The sequence below is a fragment of the Sorex araneus genome, chromosome 2 (assembly GCF_027595985.1).
Source record: "Sorex araneus isolate mSorAra2 chromosome 2, mSorAra2.pri, whole genome shotgun sequence".
In the NCBI taxonomy this organism is placed as follows: domain Eukaryota; kingdom Metazoa; phylum Chordata; class Mammalia; order Eulipotyphla; family Soricidae; genus Sorex; species Sorex araneus.
Window position 1 is genome coordinate 77,462,876 of NC_073303.1, and position 21,039 is coordinate 77,483,914.

Genomic DNA, 21,039 nt, shown 5'->3' on the forward strand with positions numbered 1-21,039 from the left:
TTTTTTTATTTTTTATTAGTGAATCACCATGGAGTACAGTTACAAACTTACGAACTTTCATGTTTGGATTTGGTTTATATCCCTCCAGCAGTGCCCATTCTCCTCCACCAGTGTTCCCAGTATCCCTCCCACCACCCCCACCACCCCATCTTGCCTCTGCGGCAAGGCATTCCCTTTTGTTCTCTCTCCTGTTGGATGTTGCAGTTTGCAATAGAGGTATTGAGTGGCCATCATGTTCGGTCTATAGTTTACTTTTGGTACACAGCTTTCAACCCAAGCGGGTCCCCCCAACATTCTCTACTAAGTATTCCCTTCTTCGTCTCTTCCAGCCTGCCATCTTGACAGGCACCTTTTAAATTGAGTTATTAAAGTTTGGGGGTCACCAGTTCAGTGCCATTGACTCTCTGGTTTGGATATTTAGCTCTAGAAAAGGTCAGTTAAGATACTCCATCTAGCCCGGCTGTGGGGCCTAGATCGGGCTCCGGGCCTCCAGCTTCTCTGTCCTGTTGCCCTTCATGAGCTGTTTCTGAAGATTAAATTGTATCCGTAAGTTCCTTGGCATATAATAAACATTAAGTGAATAGTAACTAAATGCAGATTATGCCTATCAGTATCAGTCCCAAATTGGGACAGCTGGAGGACCTTGGGGCTTAGTTACTTTGCTCCTACCAGCTCTAGGCTTAGCTTGCAGAATCCTCCCTCCTGTGCGAAGTCCTGAATACAATGTGCGGTTGGTGCAACCTCCCTAAACTGATACAGTGTTTCTTCATCTTCTCTGCATGTGACTCTCTAAAAAACATTTAACTCCTTCACGAGCTCAGAAATGACCATAGTGCAGCCAAGCTTGCTCGGTTGCAGCCAGGAGAGCAGCTGGACCGTCTGACGGTATGTGAGCGTGGTGGGGTGGTCGGGCTGGGGTGCTCTTTCCGTCCTTGTCCTTACTCTGAGAGGACCTGTGGCTCTCCGTCGTCTTCCTTAAATGCTTACCTTCTAGTGGCTTGTTCTCTGTGATTTTTCCAATCAGGAAAAAAGGAAGAAAAACCACCAGAGAACAGAGTGGGCGAAAGCAATTTACAAAGGCCGGGTGGGCAGGTCTAAAGGGGAACTGCAGAGAGCAGGAGTTCTAGGGGAAACTTTGAAATGCCATTTTTTTATTGGTGGTACTGAGCACTTATGAAGCATCTTGAAACCTTGATTTGCCTCAAAATCTTTATTGTCTCTGTTCAGTCACTTGACTTACTTAATGGTCAAGGGCTACGCCCAGCAGCCCTGGGATGGGGCGTAGGGACCTGGCCCTGTGCTCGGGCGTTGCTCCCTGGGGCTCTTGGGGGATCACAGGGTGGCTGGAACTGAACTAGGTGTCCGTTGTGCAGAGCGTCTTCCCAGCCCTTTGAGCGGTCTCTCCAGCCCCTGCTGAATTAGAACTCAAACTCCTGTGACTTTTAAGTATGTAAATGCTTAAATATTTCAGTTCTACTAATGATGACAAATGTCAAGATACCAATCTGCTTATTTTATATTCTTTTATTTTCAGACTGGAAGAAATTAAGCAAGCAGAATCAGTCATTGTCCACTGCATTTAGAAGCCACTGGATTATGATGTTTAGAGAATATCAGATTTCCTGAACATCTTAATCCAGTAGTTAAGATATACTTAACTATCATATTCACCCAACATCTAATTATATAAATGTGTGTGTGTGTGTGTATTATATATGTAGTGGCAGGGTTGGGGCTCAGGGGCCATTCCTGTTTTTGTGCTGAAAGGAACCCCTGATGGTGCTCATTGACAGTAGGCAGGATGGGTCGGGTCGTCATACATACGGGATTTGGACAAGGGCTGGCCTCATGTAAAACAAGCGTCTGTCTCATGAGCTAGGGAAGAAGGCCGTCTGTCTCATGAGCTAGGGAAGAAGGCAGCTGGAATAGAGAAGGGATCAATAAGTCTATGGTGGTTGGAGGGATCGCTCGGGATGGGAGATGTGTGCTGAAAGTAGATAAAGGACCAAATGTGATAGCCTCTCCGTATCTATATTGCAAACCATAATGCCCAAAAGAAGAGAGAGTATGGGGAAATTGTCTGCCATAGAGGCAGGGGGAGGGGTGGGCTGTGTGTGTGGCGGGGGAGGGGGGGTGGAAAGGGGTGGAGTGTATACTGGGGACATTGGTGGTGGAGAATGTGCACTGGTGGAGGAATGAGTGTTCAGTCCTTGTATGACTGAAACTCAAACATGAAAGTTTTGCAACTGTATCTCACGGTGATTCAATTAAAAAAAAAAAAACTAGCGTCTTACCCCCTGTTCTAGCTCTCTAGTCCTGTTCCCTGACTTTTTATAAGTATAAATTAAGATTTTGGGCTATGACTCAACTAGGAAAGAGGGTTCAGCCGAGTATGACATCAGGAACCATCCCCGGATGCCGGGAGGGGTTTCAGGGATGGAGGCAGAGCAGAGAGACAGCTGCTGTGGGGAGGAGCACCAGGAGCCTCAAGGAAGCCGGACTAACTCGTGTTTGCGAGGCATCCTGCTCAGCTGACGGGAGTGACCTAGCTTCCTGGCTTGGTTTAGTAACCTCTGGTTAGAGCCTAAACTGCCTCTACTCCAGGCTGCCTGGCCCAGGGTGAGTATTACAGCACAGACTTCACATTGGCCAACCCCAGACAGAGACTGGGAGGAGCCCTTACAACACCTGCAGTTTCACTTGGTGGAGATTGCTCCTGAAACTGGAGGCTGGCTGCAGGGATCAGGGCCAGCCAACCGCCGTTCATGGCGGTGTTGAAATCTGCCCCTGACTTAAGTAGTATGGGCCCAGTGGAGTAGTCTGATTTATTTTTTAAATGCTGACGTTTACGTTTGTTTTTAAGTGTAGTTTTTAAAAAGTGAAAATAAAAGGTAGCTTTTTTTTTTATTAGAAGCTGTACGTGCTCATAAATCAAAGTTGTCGGATTTCTGATTGAAGTAAAAGTTCTTTCATTGTTCATAAATTGGCCAAATACTTGGTCATCAGTTTTCACTTTTCCCCCTTGTTTTCTCTCTTAGTTGCTGATATGTGTTCAAGATGAGTGGGATGGGAGAAAACACCTCTGACCCATCCAGGGCAGAGACACGAAAGCGCAAGGAATGTCCTGACCAGCTTGGACCCAGGTGAGATTCAGCTGAGAAACATTTGATGGGGCCCTTGAAAGCCACAAATATGCCTCTCCAATACTTGTGCATTGACTTTTATTCCTCATTCAAATATTCTTTGATTTTTTTTTCTCCTTCGTAGCTACACCTTCAAATCTGTATTACTTAGCTTATATTCTGGATATGCTGATCAGCTACAGATCTTACCATTCTTTTTTTTTTTTCCAGCAGGGGTCGGGGGTGTAGGCAGGCCAGAAGGGCTGACTCCTTGCTCTGTGCTCCGGGATCACGCCTGGTGCTGCTGGGCCGAGAGCTCACTTGGCAGCGAGCAAGGCATTTGCTTCACCCACTCTGTTACCTCTCCGACCCCTAAACCTAGGTTTTCTTCTCCTTTATTTTTTCTTTTCCCTTTGATTTATGGTTTTGGGGTCAGACCTGGCAGTGCTCAGGGCATGCTCCTGGCTCTGCACTCAGGACTCACTCCGGAAAAGCCTCGGGGAGCGATATTGGTGCTGGGGATCAGCTCTTGGTTCCCTCATGCAAGCCCCTCCCCACCGCCTCTGGCTCCAGAGCTTCTCAGTCTTTACAGGAAATGGAAAGATGTTCCCAATGTTTTTGATTTTTAAAATGAGTTCTCCTTTTCTGGGTGTATTAGATCACAGTGTATTATTATAAAGACACGAAGGTCAGTAGTAGTAAAGACTATATTATTCCTGGGTTTTATTTCCTGTTTGAGGAGAGGGTTGTTGCTTTTCTTCTTTTGTTGAATAAGGCAGTCACTGTTAAGTTTACTTGCCTTTGAGTTGTGACGAGGATTGTGGCTCTTCGGTAAGTGAAAAAAAAAAAAAAGTAATAATTTCCAAGCAAGTTCCATCTCATATTATGGGTAGAAGTGTGAGTTGTCATAATCTCTGCTGGGCAATTAGAAGCATTTATTAAAATTATAAATGAATGTCCTCTTAGAACAGACAGTTCAATTCTAGGAATATCCCAGCAATATAAGTTCACAAGCAAAATGATGTCTATATGAGGTTACTTATTACTAGAGTTATAATTGCTAAAGATTAGGAAAAAAACCTAAACGTTTATATGGAGTTGTTTTAATAGCTATAATTTGTTCATAACCTGGAACAATCTAGCTGTGGAAAAGAACAAGGACTGATTGGGGAAAAACTCTCCAATGCTTATTGTTTGGTGACAAAAATAGGTTTAGAAAATGCTTCGGGACCGCTACCATTAAGAATCTCGGGGCTGGAGTGATAGCACAGCAGGTAGGGCGTTTGCCTTGCACACGACCGACCCGGGTTCGAATCCCAGCACATCCCATATGGTCCCCTGAGCACCGCCAGGAGTGATTCCTGAGTGCAGAGCCAGGAGTAACCCCTGTGCATTGCCAGGTGTGACCCAAAAGCAAAAAAAAAAAAAAAAAAAGAATATAAGAATCTCTGGAACTAGAGAAATCCCATAGGGTTTGTGGGGAGACCCATTTGGTCCCCAGTTCTGGCATTGCTTCTGGGTCATCCCAGGTACTACAGGGCCCTAACACTGAACTGAACCCCTCGGCCCAACCGAACAGGTGTCACCAGGTTCTGACCAGCGCTCCAGAAAGAATTTACCTTTATATTGGAGGATAATTAAGAAGCGCTTCAGAGCTATTAGCCATTTGGGAAGAAGAGTGAGAACTAGGAATAAAGGCAACAAAGATAGAAACTTTAGTTCTTCAATGTTTTAAATCACATAACTGATTTTCAATGTTAAATTAAAAAGGTGGTTTCTATTAAATGGTCAGTAAAATGATCCGATGGAAAATAGTAGGAGAAGCATCAAGAGAGGAAGAAAAGAAGAAAGGGTCCAAGGCCAAAATTTTCTCTTCCCTTCTCCCTTCTCATTGGTAAATTTAAAGAGTCTCTAAGTGACCCCTGTCCATGTCCTGGCCTCAGCCCCCACATGCTGCCCATTGGCTCTCTACTACTTCCTGGGCAGTGTGGCCTGGCGGGGAGACCCGGGCTGGGCTGGGTTGGGGAGTGACGGGGGAGGCAGAAGGACAGTGGGTCCCGAGTAGGAACTGGCTCTGTTGTACTCGCCGGCCATGCCTTTCCTTTCCCCTCCCTGGACTCAATAAGAGAAGAAGTTCCAGGTGAAAATGAGACCTAGAGGGCCGGAGAGATAGTACAGCGGGTACAGTGTTTGCCTGGCAGGCAGCCAACCCAGGTTTAACTCCGGGCATCCCATATGGTCCCCCAAGCACTGCTAAGCTTGATCCCTGAGCACAGAGCCAGAATAAGTTCTGCACACGTGGGGCTGTGGTTCCCAAAACAAACATACCAAAAAATGAGTCTTAGAAAAAGGAACCTTGGTCCATCCTTTGTCAGTTGTGAAACTTTAGATATTATTGTTATTATTATGCACAATATATAGAAAAATGCAGAAAGCTATTTATTAAATAACTGACTTCCTTATTGTACTGCCTCGATGTCATTCGTGGACCATCTCCGTGAAGGAACGTTTGCACCCTGTTATTAGAAAAAAATTCTGAGTATACTACATTATCAAATTCAAGTGAGAAGATCTGGGCAATTTTTATCACTCCTCCCATGCCAAGAACTTTTTAAAACTTAGAGTTCTTACTTAATTTTGCATGTCATTCAGCTGAGGAAGTTAATAGTTGCTGCTGAGATCAGATGCATTTCTGTTTCTAGCTGTACTGCTTGGGTTCTGGGGTATTTTTTCCTTTTTAGGTTTCAAAAGACTATCAGTTTAATAACTGACACTCTACAGAAATCTCTGAGGGCCCAGCGAGGTAGTACAGTAGGTCGGGCACTTGCCTTGCATGCAGCTAACCCAGGTTCAGTCCCCAGCATTGCTTCTGGTCCCTCTTGTTCCACCAAGAGTGACCCTTGAGCACAGAGCCAGGAATATACCCTCAGCACTGCTGGCTGTATGTGGCTCAAAAAAGAAAAAAGAAAAAATATTGAAATTATAAAGATTTATGCCTGTTATTTTGCTGTGCTTTATCAAAAATTCTTCTAATTCTCTTATTCCTGTAACCAGGTGAGCTTCCCATTCTTTTTCTACTCTTCACACACATTACATGCAGAGTGCTTTTCTGCTGTCATTGTATTAGACATTGTTTAGCATGCTTGTATTTTTTAAAGTAGCTCTTTCTCAAATCCATAATAAAAACAAGTTTCTTCTTTTTAGCCCCAAGAGAAGCACTGAGAAGCGTAATCGTGAACAGGAAAACAAATACATTGAAGAACTTGCAGAACTGATTTTTGCAAATTTCAACGATATAGACAACTTTAACTTCAAACCTGACAAATGTGCAATCCTAAAAGAAACTGTGAAGCAAATTCGTCAGATCAAAGAACAGGGTAAGAGAACCGGATTAATATTGTGGCCAGTTTAGTTGGTCTCTGTTTTTTCTAGAAACTTCTGTGTGAGAAGTCCCTTTCATCCACTTCTTAGGCTTACATTATTGATGAGGAAATGATATCACAGTGCAGGATGAATGCAAGTATCACTTGCAGTGGTTTATAAATAGACTCTGTATAAAATTCGACAATTCCCTCAAGAGAGATGAGACTGAGGTGAAGCCGGGTGATGTAACTTTTCATGTCGTAAACCTGAATGCGGTGCCCAGTCGTCCTCCTCCCCTACCTTGGCATTTTCATAGCTTGCACAGCAAATGACTATCGCAGTTTGCAGGTGAGGCCTCCGCTGAAGAGAGAAACCAGAGGTTCGGCAGGGACTCACCTCCTGTCTCAGCTAGTCAGCACCTTTGATTAAGTCCGAGCCTCAACTAGCCCTACCACTAGATTAGAATTTCATATGCTGGATGACAAGAGATTTGAAAGGCTCAAACCTCTCCTCAGAATTCCTTTGTGAAGTTGAAACACAAAGCGTGACAGCTTTCTGCCTGGGTTGTTTTTCCTCAGAGATCATTTTCTCCCTCTCTTCTTTGATATTTTTTGCCTACAGGAAAAAAAAAAATAAAGAAAGTAGCATTTTAAAAAAACACATTGGACTCGATGGTGCCAAAACCAAATGTGTATTAAGCAAGTCCGAGCAGCATCTCCGTGCTGGGACTCTTGGTATTCAGACCCTGGCTTCCTTCAGGGTAGGGGAGATGATTATCTGCTGGAATCTCGTTTTGAAGGCATCCTTCTTACAGCTTAGGTGTTTTTTTTTAAGTCTACCTTTTATATCATATTCATAAGAGGACTATTTTAGAAAAATCATATGCTTGTGCATATAGGGACAGGAGCTTGGAGCTGCTTGTTGCCATGTGTCTTAAAATCCTCAATTTTCTGTTAGCATAGAAGATTGTCGGCATTTTTCATTTTTTCATTATACCTATTGAACCAACATAAAACAATTTTACCAACATAACTCATCTCCTTTAAAACTTAAAGATACAGCACGCCCACCCTGGAAGACTGCCTTCATCTCACGGTTTCTCCATCTAAACTGACTCATAATATCCAGGATTCAACAGGTTTCTGCCATCAAAACCTGTTGTAGTTTCCCTCCTCTCTTTCCTCTTTCCTCTTTTCTCTAGCTATCAAAAATGCAGTCTCATCTCTGTTTCTCTCCTTATACTTAAGCTTCAGCTGATAAATAAAAGAATATTCCCAAAGCTCTTAGGAGAAATCATTGGTTAAAAATTTTTGCAGGGGCTGTTTGCCTTGCCCGCGTTTAACCCGGGTTCAATCCCCAGCATCCCATATGGTCCCCGGAGCACTGCCAAAAGTAATTCCTGAGTGCAGAGCCAGGAGTAATCCCTGTGCATTGCCGGATGTGACCCAAAAAGTTAAAAAAAAAAAATTTAAAGTTTTTGCAGGGGCTGGAGTGATAGTACAACGAGGAGGGTGTTTGCTTTTCTTGCGACTGACCCAGGTTCGATCCCTGACATCCCATATGGTCTCCTGTGCAGAGCCAGGAGTAACCCCTGGGCATCACTGGGTGTGACCCAAAAAATATAAATAGTTTTTAAAATGAATGAAAGTTTTTACAGTGCTTTGAAGTCTCCGTGTTTCTAGTTAGGATAGCATTGCAGTGAGAGAGATCAGTGAGCTTCTTGTTTCTGGTGATTTTGAGTGATTCAATTGTGTGAACATTGCAGGGTAGGTAGTACTTTTACACTCTAAACCAATTATATATTTACCACTGTCAAGGTCTTGCATAAGGTTTAAAGTTTTACAAAACCTTGGTAATTCCCCCTTCAAACCATAAAACACGTTAAGATGTGTCATGCTGGGACCCTGCCATACTTTCACTGCGGGCTTAATCGAGAGGCTGCAGACTCAACCACCCAAGAAGCAGCAACAATAAACACCCTGTCAGCTCTTATTCTCATCAGAATGTGCCTATTAATTTAAGGAGTAATGTGTTTTGAAAAGGGAAGCAGAAGTCAAAACCTTAATGAAGAGTACAAATATACTATTAAGTTCTCGACAAACCTGATTTTTTTTTGAAGTTATTTTGCTTTTTTAATATGTTGCTTTAAAAAGAGAATAGGGACCTTAGAATCCCATCAGGCAGAAGTCGGCAAGAATCCCAATCCTACCGCACACAGTTTTTGGACCTGAACAGAACAGTCTACTCACTCAGACTCAGCTTCTTCATAGAGAATTTGGCACACAGAATCTTTGTACAGAACCACAACATCTAGGTTGGGTGGTTGTTTGAAGAGATCATGAACTGTGTAAATGTACTCAAACAGTAGTTGTTCGAATCAGTGTTTAGTACCTGTCCAATAAGTGTCATCCTACGTTAGACAGAGCAGCACCATGTTTTCTTCATCCGTGCTGAGCTCTCCAGACAGATCTTTTCCCTCAGATGGGCTACAGGTAAAGCCGGGGCCGCCATCAGAAGTGGTTATGGATGTCCTCCCTCTTCGCGGTCATATGAAGACAGTGAGATTTTCTAGTCCCAAGAGCTCTGCTTAGCCTCTGTCTGCTGCTCCACTAGCAGCTCTTTGGGGCTAGCTTGATTTCTCTTAGCCCCTGATAGCCAGTCACACCAGCGCCCTCCTACCTGACTGACTCTGTGCCAGCCGCCAGCCACCCGTCTGCCATTCAGTCTGACTAGAGAGTCCAGCTACTACTATCTTTGCGGCATTATCCAAACTTGGTTCTTGTGTCAGTCACAGGTGTCAGCCTGAGCAAAGACGTAATTGTCTCAGAGAAGCTAAACTGAACGGCATGAGGTACCACACTGAAGAATGCCCAGTGGTCAAAGCTGGGCTCACTCTGGTGCCAAAAGCTCAGGCAGGTGTGCCAGGCACGAGGGGCCCCTCAGTCACTCCTCTCTCACCAGCTGCTCCTCAGGGTTCCGTATACTTTCTAAATAAAGGGAGAGCAGAAAGGGTGTTTATAGTTGTTTCGGTAGGGGAGGGAGTTGAGCCACCCCTGATAGTGCTCCAGGGCACTCTGCAGTGCCACGGGGCAGATTCAGGACTCTGCATGCACAGTGGCACTCAGCCCTTCCAGGCAGTCTCTGCAGCCCCAAGTGCCTAAGAACAGGCAGTAGAAGGGGGAACTCCAGCTGTTTAAAGCATTCCTTTAAGCGTATATTTCAACATACTTCAGCATTCTTTTTTGCCATTTCTAAGACAACAGTTGACAAAATGCAAGCGATGGTAGAGAATTCTCACCGCAATAGACCTCGTAGACACAGAGCAAGCACTCCTGGTGTTTGCACTGAACCCATTCCCCAGCGTTTGGGGATTAAGTATGACTGTCTCTTCCTGTTGGCTGTGATGCTACTACATGGATACAAATTCTGGTTTCTGCGTCTGGGGTGTGGCTCACGGGTCGAGCGCCTGCTTTGCAGTCATGAAACCTCGGGTTGGATGCTGGCACCGCCCACGCGCACATAACATCTCAGGACTGCTGCTTTTGATCCCAGTGCCACACAGTAAAGTGCTCTGCAGAGCACCACAGCCAGGTTGTGCAGGCGCTGCACCCAGGAGTGTGACTCCCAGCCATCGCAGCAGCAGTGACCGCATTAAAGTGAAACCAGAAAACACCCGATCTTTGCTTACTGCAACTTACAAAAAGGAGCTCCAGGGGACAAGCAACCCTCTTCCTGTCCGAGGGTGCTCGTGTTTCTCCTCCATAGCGGAGCAGCTGTTGAGAAAGTGCGAATGATTGCATTTTGGATTATTGTATTAAATTTCACACTTCCACCTCTTTGGGTTTTGGGTTTTTGGTTTCTCCCCCCCCCCCCCCCCGCTTCTTCTTACTTTGCTCTTTGGGCCACATACCAGGTCATGCTCAGGAGCTACTCCCCGCTCTGTGCTCAGAAAACCATATGATGCTGGGGACCAAATCCCCAGCACTGCTTTGAGACCCCCCCAGCCTTCAGTAAGAGGATCATTCTGGTTTCTCGAACGATTATTCCAGTGTGATTATTCAGTGATTGGATTCTGAATGTGTAGGGCCAGTGTGAAAATGGTAGGGTTCCAGACTCTGCCTGTAAGTCTCCCTTTATGATGAAGTGCATTAAGGGGGGGATGGAGGCTGAGGCATACGCACCCACAAGGTAGCTGCTAGGTGTCAAGAATTGTACACGGCAGTTCATTGTCACCATCATTAAATGGTGCATAAATTTTATACATATAAGTGTGTGTGTGTTTAAGGTAAAGATAACTAAACTCAACAACACCTAAATATTTTACTGAATTATGGGGGGTTCCCTTTTGTCCTTCATGCCCCCCCAGATGCATGAATCTTCTATGATAGAAACTCAGTTCATTAAAGCTGGAGCCACGGCATGAACTAATAGCCATCACCAGGTCACGTAAGCGACCGAATCGAATCTGACAGCAGCTGCTTTCATTGGAAAGATATCTGTCTGTAAATCAGCCTTTTGGGGTGAGGCTTCCAGGCCTTGCTTATGTCCGGTGTGATGCAACCTTAAAGGTGATGCAGAGGCAGTCATCCATTGCCCCAGAAGGGCAGGAGGACAGACGCGGTGTTTCTTGGGCATGCCCTCGTCAGTACTCTCACACTGAAGACAGGGTTTTTATACAGCCATCACACAACCTGTTGGTAATTTGCAGAGTGAATGTGAGCTTCATACTGATCCATATGTTCTAACTTGTCAGCAAGGATACAGGACTGCATTGGTGATGTAAAATTTCAGCTACCAACTCCTTTTTTTCGTACAATTTCTTCCGAAGGTGCAAATGATAATTCAGTGGCCCAAGTCAGCCAACCCCATGAAGTGGGCCAACAGAGCCTGACAATCAGCAAATGAAAGATGCAAACCTAGTTGGCAGAAAAGAGTAAAGGGTTAGTCCAGTGAGCTCATCATGAGCGTGAAATTCATTGAAAATCAGACAAACCTGGTCTTTCTCTTTACCAACATCTGTGTGCAGGCTCTTCTTTTTTTTTCAGAAGTTGAAATAACATTGATATTATAAGAGTGTAAATGTATATTTACTTTAGGGGTGCATTGTTACCACACCATACCCCCCAACAAAGTGCCAGTATCATCTACCACTGCCTACCGAACCTTTTTAGTCTACCCTCCACCCTCTTGGTAATCTCAGTTCTGTGCTCAGAGTTCCAAGAATTGTTTTCAGTTGGCCATTGTTCCCTGTATATCACATATGAGTGAAGTCTTCTTTTATTTACCTTGCGGCTTCTGCCTCGGTTCTCCTAGCATGATGTCCTTGTAACATTTTTCTTACAACTGTGTGCGTATACTAGATCTGCTTTTTCCACTGTCTGTTGTTGGGCACTCGTTTTGTTTCCAGACCTTGGCTGTTGTAAACTGCACTGCGACGGACATAGATGTGCTTGAATCTTTGAATTACCTTTTTTGTGTTCTTTGGCTAGGAATAGAATTGCCAGATCATATGGTAGTTCTCTTGGTAATCTTAAAAGACATGTCCGTACTGTTTTCCATAGAAGCTGAACTTGTTTACATCCTAGAAAGAGAAAATGAGGGCTTCTTTCACAACCCTGTCAGCATTTGTTGCTTCTGGCTTTTGTGATATTGGCTATTCTCACTGGGGTGAGGCATTATCTCATTGCTATTTTGATATGAAGTTCCCTGATAATGAGTTTGGTCATGTATGTCTTGTCCATCTGTATGTCTTTGGAGAAACGTTTGTTTAGTTCTGTTACTCTTTTTTTTTTTTTTGATGGATTTGTTTTGTTATTGAGTCTTGTGAGTTTATTATACCCTTTGTTGATACGTGGTGTGAGAATATTTTCTCCCACTTAGTAGGTTGTCCTTTATTATGACAGTAGTTTTTTTCCCAATAGTACATAAATTTTTTTATTTGTTAAAATCCCATGTTTGCTTTAGTTTTCCTTGCCAGTATGGTTGAGCCACTGAAAAGACCACTGAAGCAATAGCATGGCATGTTTGCCTATTTCTTAATGTGTTTAATGGACTTAGATCTAACATCTAAGTCTTCCTTTTAATTTAGACTCTTTTTTTTGCATGTGGCTCTCATTTTTCATACTCATTTATTGAAGAAGCTCTCCTTGCCTCACTTTCTGCTCTTGATTCCTCTCTTGTAAATTAACTCCATATATCTGAAGATTTCTTCTGAACTTTCGATTCTTTTTCATTGGTCTTAGTGTCTGATTTTATGCTGCACTGAACTCCGTAGCTTTAGAGTGTCGGTGAGAGAATGTGATGACTTCCATCTTCTTTTCTTGGGATACTTTTGGCTGCTGTGTTCCCAGAGTAGCTCGGGAACTTGCCCATTTTATAAAGGTATTGTGAAGAAAATGTCCAATGTTGTTTGTAAAGAGTTAACTTGAAACATTAAGACTTGCTAAACAGGGGCCAGTGACAGCACTGCAGGTAGGGCACCTGCCTAGCACCTGGCCAACCTTGGTCAGTCCCTGGCGCCCCATATGGTTCATTGGGCCACCAGGAGTGATTCCTGAGCACAGAGCCAGAAATAAGCCCTGAGCACTGCCAGATGTGGCCCAAAAGGGGGTGGGAAAAAAGACTTGCTAAACAGTAATTATTCTCCATATCATTGTTTCTGGTATCTGTACTTGGAGTCCTCATCCAAATCTTGGTTTTCTGTTGATATGAAAACAAGGAATTTTCAGATCTTTTTCTGTTACAGTTTTGTCTTTGTATTCTTTTATTGAATCACCATGTGGAAAGTTACAAAGCTTTCAGGTCCCACGTTACTCTTAATCACCTCAAACTGGGGCCAAAGAGATAGCACAGTAGCTGGAGTGCATGCTCTCTTGGCATGTGGTCTGGGCTCAGTCCCAAGTGTCTCATGGTCCCTGGGACTCTCCGGTGTAGCCTGGGGGAAAAAAAAAACTTAAAAGTGTTGCACATTTTCATGTACTTGGAAATAAATTTTATTTTCTTGTTTGATAGCATAATTTGTGATGGGTGGGCTATTGGTATTGCAGGTTTAATGTAGATAAATTATTTTTCCACTCATCTACTTACAGGGTACTCAAATTTTTATGAGGATTTTTTTTTATATAATCTTTTTTTTTTTTTCTTTTTGGATCACACCCAGCGATGCACAGGGGTAACTCCTGGTTCTGTACTCAGGAATTACTCTTGGCGGTGCTCAGGGGACCATACGGGATGCTGGGATTCAAACCTGGGTCGGCCGCATGCAAGGCAAACGCCCTACCCACTGTACTATCACTCCAGCCCCTTATATAATCTTTAAAATTATTGATTGGGGTGGGATTCCTGATATCATTTCCTCTTAGGGTTTCCTTCTTTCATTCTTTCCTGTATGGGAGTCTTTTTTTTTTTAAACAATTTTCAGATGAAAATTTAAATAATTGAATATGGCCTAATGATTTAGGATTTTAGCTATTTAATGGCTTGAGTTTTCATTTTAAGACTTCGGTTCGCTTTCATGCTTTAAGCAAAAGCAGGCATTTCTTCTTTTCATCATCACCTTGTACTGTTATGGAAAGAAATTAATTCTGACGCCCCACTGTCTATTGATTTCATTCAAGAGCAAACATGCATTCAGTACATTTTTTTTTTTGTAAATACAATGTGCAAGACAAATTGGTACTCTCTGAGGATCCAGCAGTCAGTAAGTACTTGGTCTTGTCCCCTTGGAGTTTTCACATGTTTGTGGTGGGACGTGGGTATGGGCCAGTGCAGGTGGGGTGGAATCAGCTACTAAACTCTCAGCAGTGGACCTGAAGAGAGTGGGAGTAGGTCACTAACGATGTGCACGCAGGCTTCACAGAGGACAAATTTGAACTGAGCTTGGCTGGGGAAGAGCGTTTTTGCTGATCAGTGGGGGTCGGGGGTGGAGAGGGAGCAGGGAGCAGACTATGATAGAGGCCAGAGGAAGGGTGAAGGGCTTCTCTGTGCTAATCAAACTTGGCAGCACCCTTCTCCCTCCCCCCCGCCAGCACCCATGCTCCCCCTTCACCCCAACACACACACACACACACACACACACACACACACACACACACACACACACACACTCACTCACACACTCCTTGAACTGGCTCCTCTTCTGCCTTCTGCTTGACATCTTCTCTTCCCAAACCCCCATACCCTTGTCTGGGTGACCACTCCCCTCCTATGACAAACGGTCAGTGAAGTGTCACTGCTGCTTCCGGTTTAGAGAACACAGTAAGAGGGTAACAGTGTCTAATGGCGTCGAGTCTTCTGGACGTCACTTGGATCAGTCTGGCCCTCTACTGTGCTCTCATACTGCATTTCACCAGTATGTGCACCCCAGCATGCCTCAGATGTGCCCCCAATTACCATGTGCTGTTGCTACCAGATCCTTGCGCTTTATTTCTTTGCTTTTGAACCATTATCCATGCTCTTTGAGTTCTGCCCTTTCCTACTTCTCTTTATTCTTTTATAGTTCGCCTGTCCATTTTTCAAGTCTCACCCAACTATTTTTAACAACGGAGGCCCAAGTACCAGTCAATAAGAATTCGTTTTTGAATTCTCCAATATTATTCCCACTGAGTTTGGGTGTACTTTATCTTCCCCAATTGAATGATAAATTCCTTTGGTGACGGATGGTGTCTGCTCATCACTCACACCTGCATCCCTTTGAAGCTCTACAATCATTCTTAGTTTATCTAAAATATTTGTAAAGTTTTCCTGGTAACTGGCCTTTATGTCGCCTTGTTTATATTAGTTTATATTAGATTTTTATATATTATATAACGACGGCCCTCAGTCCCCTGATCCTGAAAGAGCCCCGAATACGCCATCGGGCTACACTAGCACGTGACAGGACAAATAGAGATGTTACTGGCGCCCACTCTAGCAAATCGATGAACAACAGAATGACAGTGATACAGTGATATGTTTTATATATACATATATATTATATTGGTTTGTATTAGAAGAAAATAGTACCTGAAGTTTAGTTACCTGAAATTTTTATTCTAATGATTGAGTGCATTTCTCTCTTGTATGAGAATTTTAACACCCCTTTTGTGGCAAATAGTATTTATGGATTTCATTTTTACATTGTGGTCTTGAAGGAAATTTGGATGGTGAAACTGTTAAGATACTGAGCTGGGGGCTGGAGTGATAGCACAGTGGGTAGGGCGTTTACCTTGCACTTGACCAACCCGGGTTCGAATCCCAGCATCCCATATGGTCCCCTGAGCACTGCCAAGGGTAATTCCTGAGTGCAGAGCCAGGAGTAACCCCTGTGCATCGCCGGGTGTGACCCCAAAAAGAAAAAAAAACATACTGAGCTAGATTTAACTTTTGGGACACCTCTAATATAAGGATGATTAATCTATATAGCTTGGCAAACAGTCTATTTTTAAATTCTAGAGTGCAAAGTATTGTATAGCGTTTACAAATTGTTTATTATGCTCTTTCCTCAATATGGAATATTTTCCATAATTAATTTAAATGACTGTTATTGTCTACTTAAAATAGACAAAGTGAATAACGAATAGAGAATATGCTCAGACTTCATGTTGTTAGGAACTGAACCCCGGGCCTCATACGAGCCACGTGCCCACCAGCACCTTCACGCCAGGCAGATGTTTGCTGGTTTTGAAACAGCTCAACTCTAATAATTTGTCAGACACCTTTAAATTTTGATGAGCTAAAGCTTACATCTAATTAATTCTTGGGTTTGAAAAATGGTGTAATATTTGAGAAACAAATGTTTGGGTGTGGTAGGGAGAAGAGGAATTGCATTATAATTTACTCAGTGTTATTTATTCATTATTGATAATTAGAATAGCAAAATCAGATTTATGTATAGTAAGTTTTATATTGAAATGAATAAAAGATGTAGAGCACAAATAACATTTGACTGCTCATCATTCTCTGGGTGGTTTAGGGTTAAGTTCATTATTTTAGTTTTTTTGGTAATGCTTATTTTTTTTAAATGCTTCTTGTTTTGTTTGTTTTAAACAAATGGGTAAGAACAAATCTATTGTCCCAAACTGTTGTATAAGTGCAGAATGAGGAAGAGGGTAGTGGTTTTATGTCCCTTGGGCTTGTTCCTTTTCAGACTCAGATGGATTAATAAGGTAATAAATTATTATGTATTTGACTGTTTTCATTAGTCTTTCTAAAGAGGCTTGACCCTCCAGTTTGATCATTTTGTGTTTCGTTTAAACATTTTTTTTTGCCCCCCTCGTTTAAACATTCTTAAACACAAGTTTAAGAAAAAAAAATTCAGAGGAGGACCAGATGGGACTCAAGTGTTAGAGTCCAGGCCTTGCGTGCGACTCTGGGCTCAGACCCTCCCGCCGCAGCTGGCTGCGTGGAGCCCTCACGGACTGGAACCCCGCCAGTGTGTCCCCCCAGGAAATCGCTTCTTAGATTTCTTCTTAGCAGTCTTCAAGTGTACATTAGTGCCTTGTTAACTAGATACACACTGTTGTGCATCAGATCTCCAGGACATTTCTATTTCATGATGAAAACTCTGTGTTGTGGACGGGATATGATAAATGTTTCCCTTTTTGAAGCCTGACTATGTGCATGTCCTGTATGTGTTTATCATTCTTCATCCGTCCACTCACTGATGGGTGCAAAAGGTGGTGAAGACTGTGGTGATGAACATGGATAAGCAAATGCACTTTGAAATCTTAGGGTTTGGGGTTGTTCTAAATTTTCTGCCATAGCCAAACCAGGACCATCCACATGCAAAGTCTCCATTCTGCGAGGAGCTGTGTCCCTGGCCCTTCACCTGGCGGTGTCTTTCAAATAAACACATAAGTGAGATTGCTGTCAGATTCGTTCTCTGTAGGTCTCAATTTTTTGAGGAGCCTCTGTACTGTTTCCCATAGTTTCTATATTGTCTAAATTCTATCAACAGTGTACACAGGCTTCATTTTGTCTTCTTACCAAGATTTATCTTGTTTATTGTTTCGTTTTCAATTTTTTTAAGTGACCATCCTAAAGCTTATATGGAATATCACAGCATGGTTTGGATTTACATTTCCCTAGCGATCAATAATAATTATCTTTTCCAGTGAGACATTTTGAGGAAAATAAGCATCTGATACATTGTTTTAACATTGAATGTTTTTCCAAGTGTCAAATATCATATTGTCACAGATTCTGAATAGGGCACCACCAGCCAGGAGCATGGAGAAGAGCCTCTGAGGAAGGAAGGTCGCAGGACAGGTCTCGGGTCTGGGAAAGCGAGAGGAAGCAAGGGCACGGAGACCTCATCTTCTTGCCATTCTGGCTTCGCTCGGCCATTTCTCACAGTTCCCCAAAGAATGTTTTCTCCCTGCAGCCTTGTACTCCATTAGATTTCTTTATGTAGGTTACAGGTGAGGAAGAAAGCCAGCCTTCATTGATCATCCTGGTAACTGTTTATCTGCACTTTTCCCTATGAGATGGGAAACCGAGGCGTTCATATATATCACTGCCCAAGGCGCCCCCTTCCTTGTCCCGCCTCCCTTCTCCCCCCACTTCTACTTCAGAAATGTTCATTTGCTGCTAATTACTGAGTCACTTATCTCTGATTATAAGTGTAGGAGTCCCCTTGTTTATCTCATGTTCTGTCATTCCCGATGTTTTTAAGTAACAATTCCAGGAAAACTGTTCCTGGGCTCAGCCTGTTAAGGCACGGAGACTCTTGACAGCTTATGCTTGACCTCAGTTACAAAATCTGGTGACGACTGACTTTCTACAGCCTGGGGCTCTATCATAGTGCTTTTGTTTTTACTGAGTTGGTCCTATCAGCTTGACAAATCTTGATTCCTGTTTAGCTTTACACATGACAAGAATAATTCACAGAATATAAAAATTGCAATTCTGCTGCTTATAATACATATTGACTAAAGACACTGGTTCCCAGTTATACCAGAGAATGGATTTTAATTTATTTGGTGGTGGTGGTGGTGGTGGTGGTGGTGGTGGTGGTGGTATGGTAAATATATGTAACATAAAATTGGTCATTTTGGGAATCCTACCCCGAGTGCCCCATGGGCCCGGATCCACTCCCAGCTGCACTGCTCAGTGCCTGGGCCTCGCCAGAATACTCCAGCCTGGGGGTGCTGGGGCTTGAACCCTGGGTCTTGCGCTTGCAAGGCATGAGCTATATCTCCCCAGCTCCCAAATTGGTCATTTAAAAGTATACGGCTCAATGGTATTGACTGTTACTGTGCAGAGGCTGGAGTGATAGTGCAGCAGGTGAGATGCTTGCCTTGCACACTGCCTACCCTGGCATCCATATGGCTCCCTGAGCATTACCAGGTGTGGCCGTGAAGCCAAGAAACCAAAAATGTAGTGTGCAAATATTTCCTCTGTTCATCTTCAAAATGCCTTCGTCATGTCCCCGGCAGAAATTCCTTGCCTTTGGAGCAATATATATCCAGCCCTCCTCCCACCAGCCTCTGGTAACCATGATTGTACTTTTTGTCTCTGTGAGTCTAACTTAAGTAGAATCATGCAGTTCTTGCTTTTTGTGTCTGGCTTATCATTCTTAAGATGCATCCATGTTGTAGCATTATCAGTCATTTCTAACTTTCAAAGGCTGGATAGTATTTTACTAACGTATAAACTATTTGACTTATTCATTGATCCACCTACTGGGTGGTTTACATCTTTTAGTATTGTGAATAATGTTGTGACCATTGTTGTGCTCATCTATTCAAGTCCATCCTTTAGTTTTGTTTGTTTTTGTTTGGGGTCACACCCTGTGGTACTCAGAGCTTTTTTCTGGCTCAGTGCACAGGGTTCATTCCTGGCAAGCTTGGGGACCATCGGTGGTTCCAGGGATCAAACCTGAGTCAGCTGCATGCTAAAGCAAGTGCCCTACTCACTGTACTATCACTCTGGCTCTACTTTATTTTATTTTTATAGGATATCTACCCAGGAGTGGAAGGGCTGGATCCTAACAGTAATTCAGTTTGATATTTGGAGGATTGATTGATTGATTGATTGGTCTAGGGGCCACACCCAGCAAAGCTCAGGGGTTGCTCCTGGCTCTGTACTCAGAAATTACTTCTGGTGATGCTCTGTGGATCATATGAGATGCCAAGGATGGACGCTGGGTTGGCTGCGTGCAAGGCAAACACCTTACCCGCTATACTATTGCTCCAGCCCCATATTTGGAGGACTTTTTTTTTTCAGTGACTGTAATTTGATATTTTTTTAAATCAGGCTTTAAATATTTTATAAATCTTGAAAATTCACTAAGGTTTAAACTGCCCATTCTCTTACTTAGAAAACTGTAGTGTTACTTTGTCTCATAAGTAGACTTCACTTACCACCCTGTCTTATAATTGGACTGTGATTGTCATGGTTACTTTCACAGTAATAGGTCTCCTCACAAAGTGTGGTTAGTTATGCCCCCATTCACTTTTCGGTCAGTAAAATATGAGTTAGATTTCATTAGTAACAGAAATCTGATGGAGGCTGAAGTCACATACTAAAACATTGTCACTGTCACTCTCATCCCGTTGCTCATCGATTTTGCTTGAGCAGGCACCAGTAAACGTCTCTCATTGTGAGACTTATTGGTTGTAGAATTATTACAGCAAATAGCTGTTCTAGTTCTACCCTACCCCAGCTTCCTGTATGTTCTATTCACCTATATGTTTCTTTTCTCTTTTTCTTTTGTTTGTTTTTGAGCCACCCCTGGCAGTGCTTGGGGCTTACTCCTGAGTAAGGGGCCATTTCTAGTGGTGTTTGAGGGCTACTTGAGGTGCAAGGGATCAAACCCAGGATGGCCACATGGAAGGCAAGTGTCCCACACACACTTCTCTCACTCTGGTTCGACCTACATGTGTTTCTGACTAGGCTTTTTTCATTTCTTTTGAATATCTCCCAATGATCATTTTTTCATTGTCTTTTGTAGTTATCTCAGTATCATTGAGAAAGGATGCTAACGCGCACTCACTGATGAATAAAAAGAATTTCTATTGACATGAAAGCTTTCTGCATACTGTTGGTCTGTATCAAGAGCATTCGCATTTTCTTGTGATCTCAAACAAGAATCATATCCCAAGAGAGACATAAAGTAAAGGGTACAGTAGAGTCCCTCCTAATACTGGTTCTGCTCAGCAGGTCATTTCATAGCTGTGATTTGAGGTGTGTAGAGCACTGAACCGGACCTTGTATTTTGGGGGCAGATGAATTGGCTCTCTCCAGGAAAAAGAATTCAATGAGAGAGCAGCTAGATTGGAACACAAATTACAGATCCTCTGAGCAGGGTGACATGGAACATGGGATTTCTGTAGCTGTCAAGGGCTAAACGGCTAAAACAGCCATTCCTATGGTGACCCTTTACATTTCAGCCTAGTGTAAGAATTTCTAACAGTCAAGTTAAGAAGTTAAAGGCCGTCCAACATGATATTACAAACCAAGAGCCAGATAAGTAGCCTTAAAAATAGAGGACACTGGACCAGGGCTGTGACTTCGAGGTGGAATGCTTGCCTCGCCTGTGTGAGGTCCTGGGTTCAGTCCCCAGCACCAGAAA

At 43.2% G+C, this 21,039-nt stretch overlaps 1 protein-coding gene across 4 annotated transcripts in view; it reads left to right on the forward strand.

The window, feature by feature from the left end:
• The window catches only part of NCOA2 (nuclear receptor coactivator 2), a 275,814-nt gene that overhangs the window by 171,351 nt on the left and 83,424 nt on the right, over positions 1-21,039 (forward strand). For all 4 annotated transcript variants that reach the window (XM_055124990.1, XM_012936071.2, XM_055124991.1 and 1 more), the window contains exons 3-4: positions 3,039-3,143; positions 6,327-6,499. In XM_055124990.1, coding sequence (XP_054980965.1) covers positions 3,058-3,143; positions 6,327-6,499 — 259 coding nt within the window. In that variant the 5' untranslated portion in view covers positions 3,039-3,057. The remainder of the gene's footprint in view (positions 1-3,038; positions 3,144-6,326; positions 6,500-21,039) is intronic.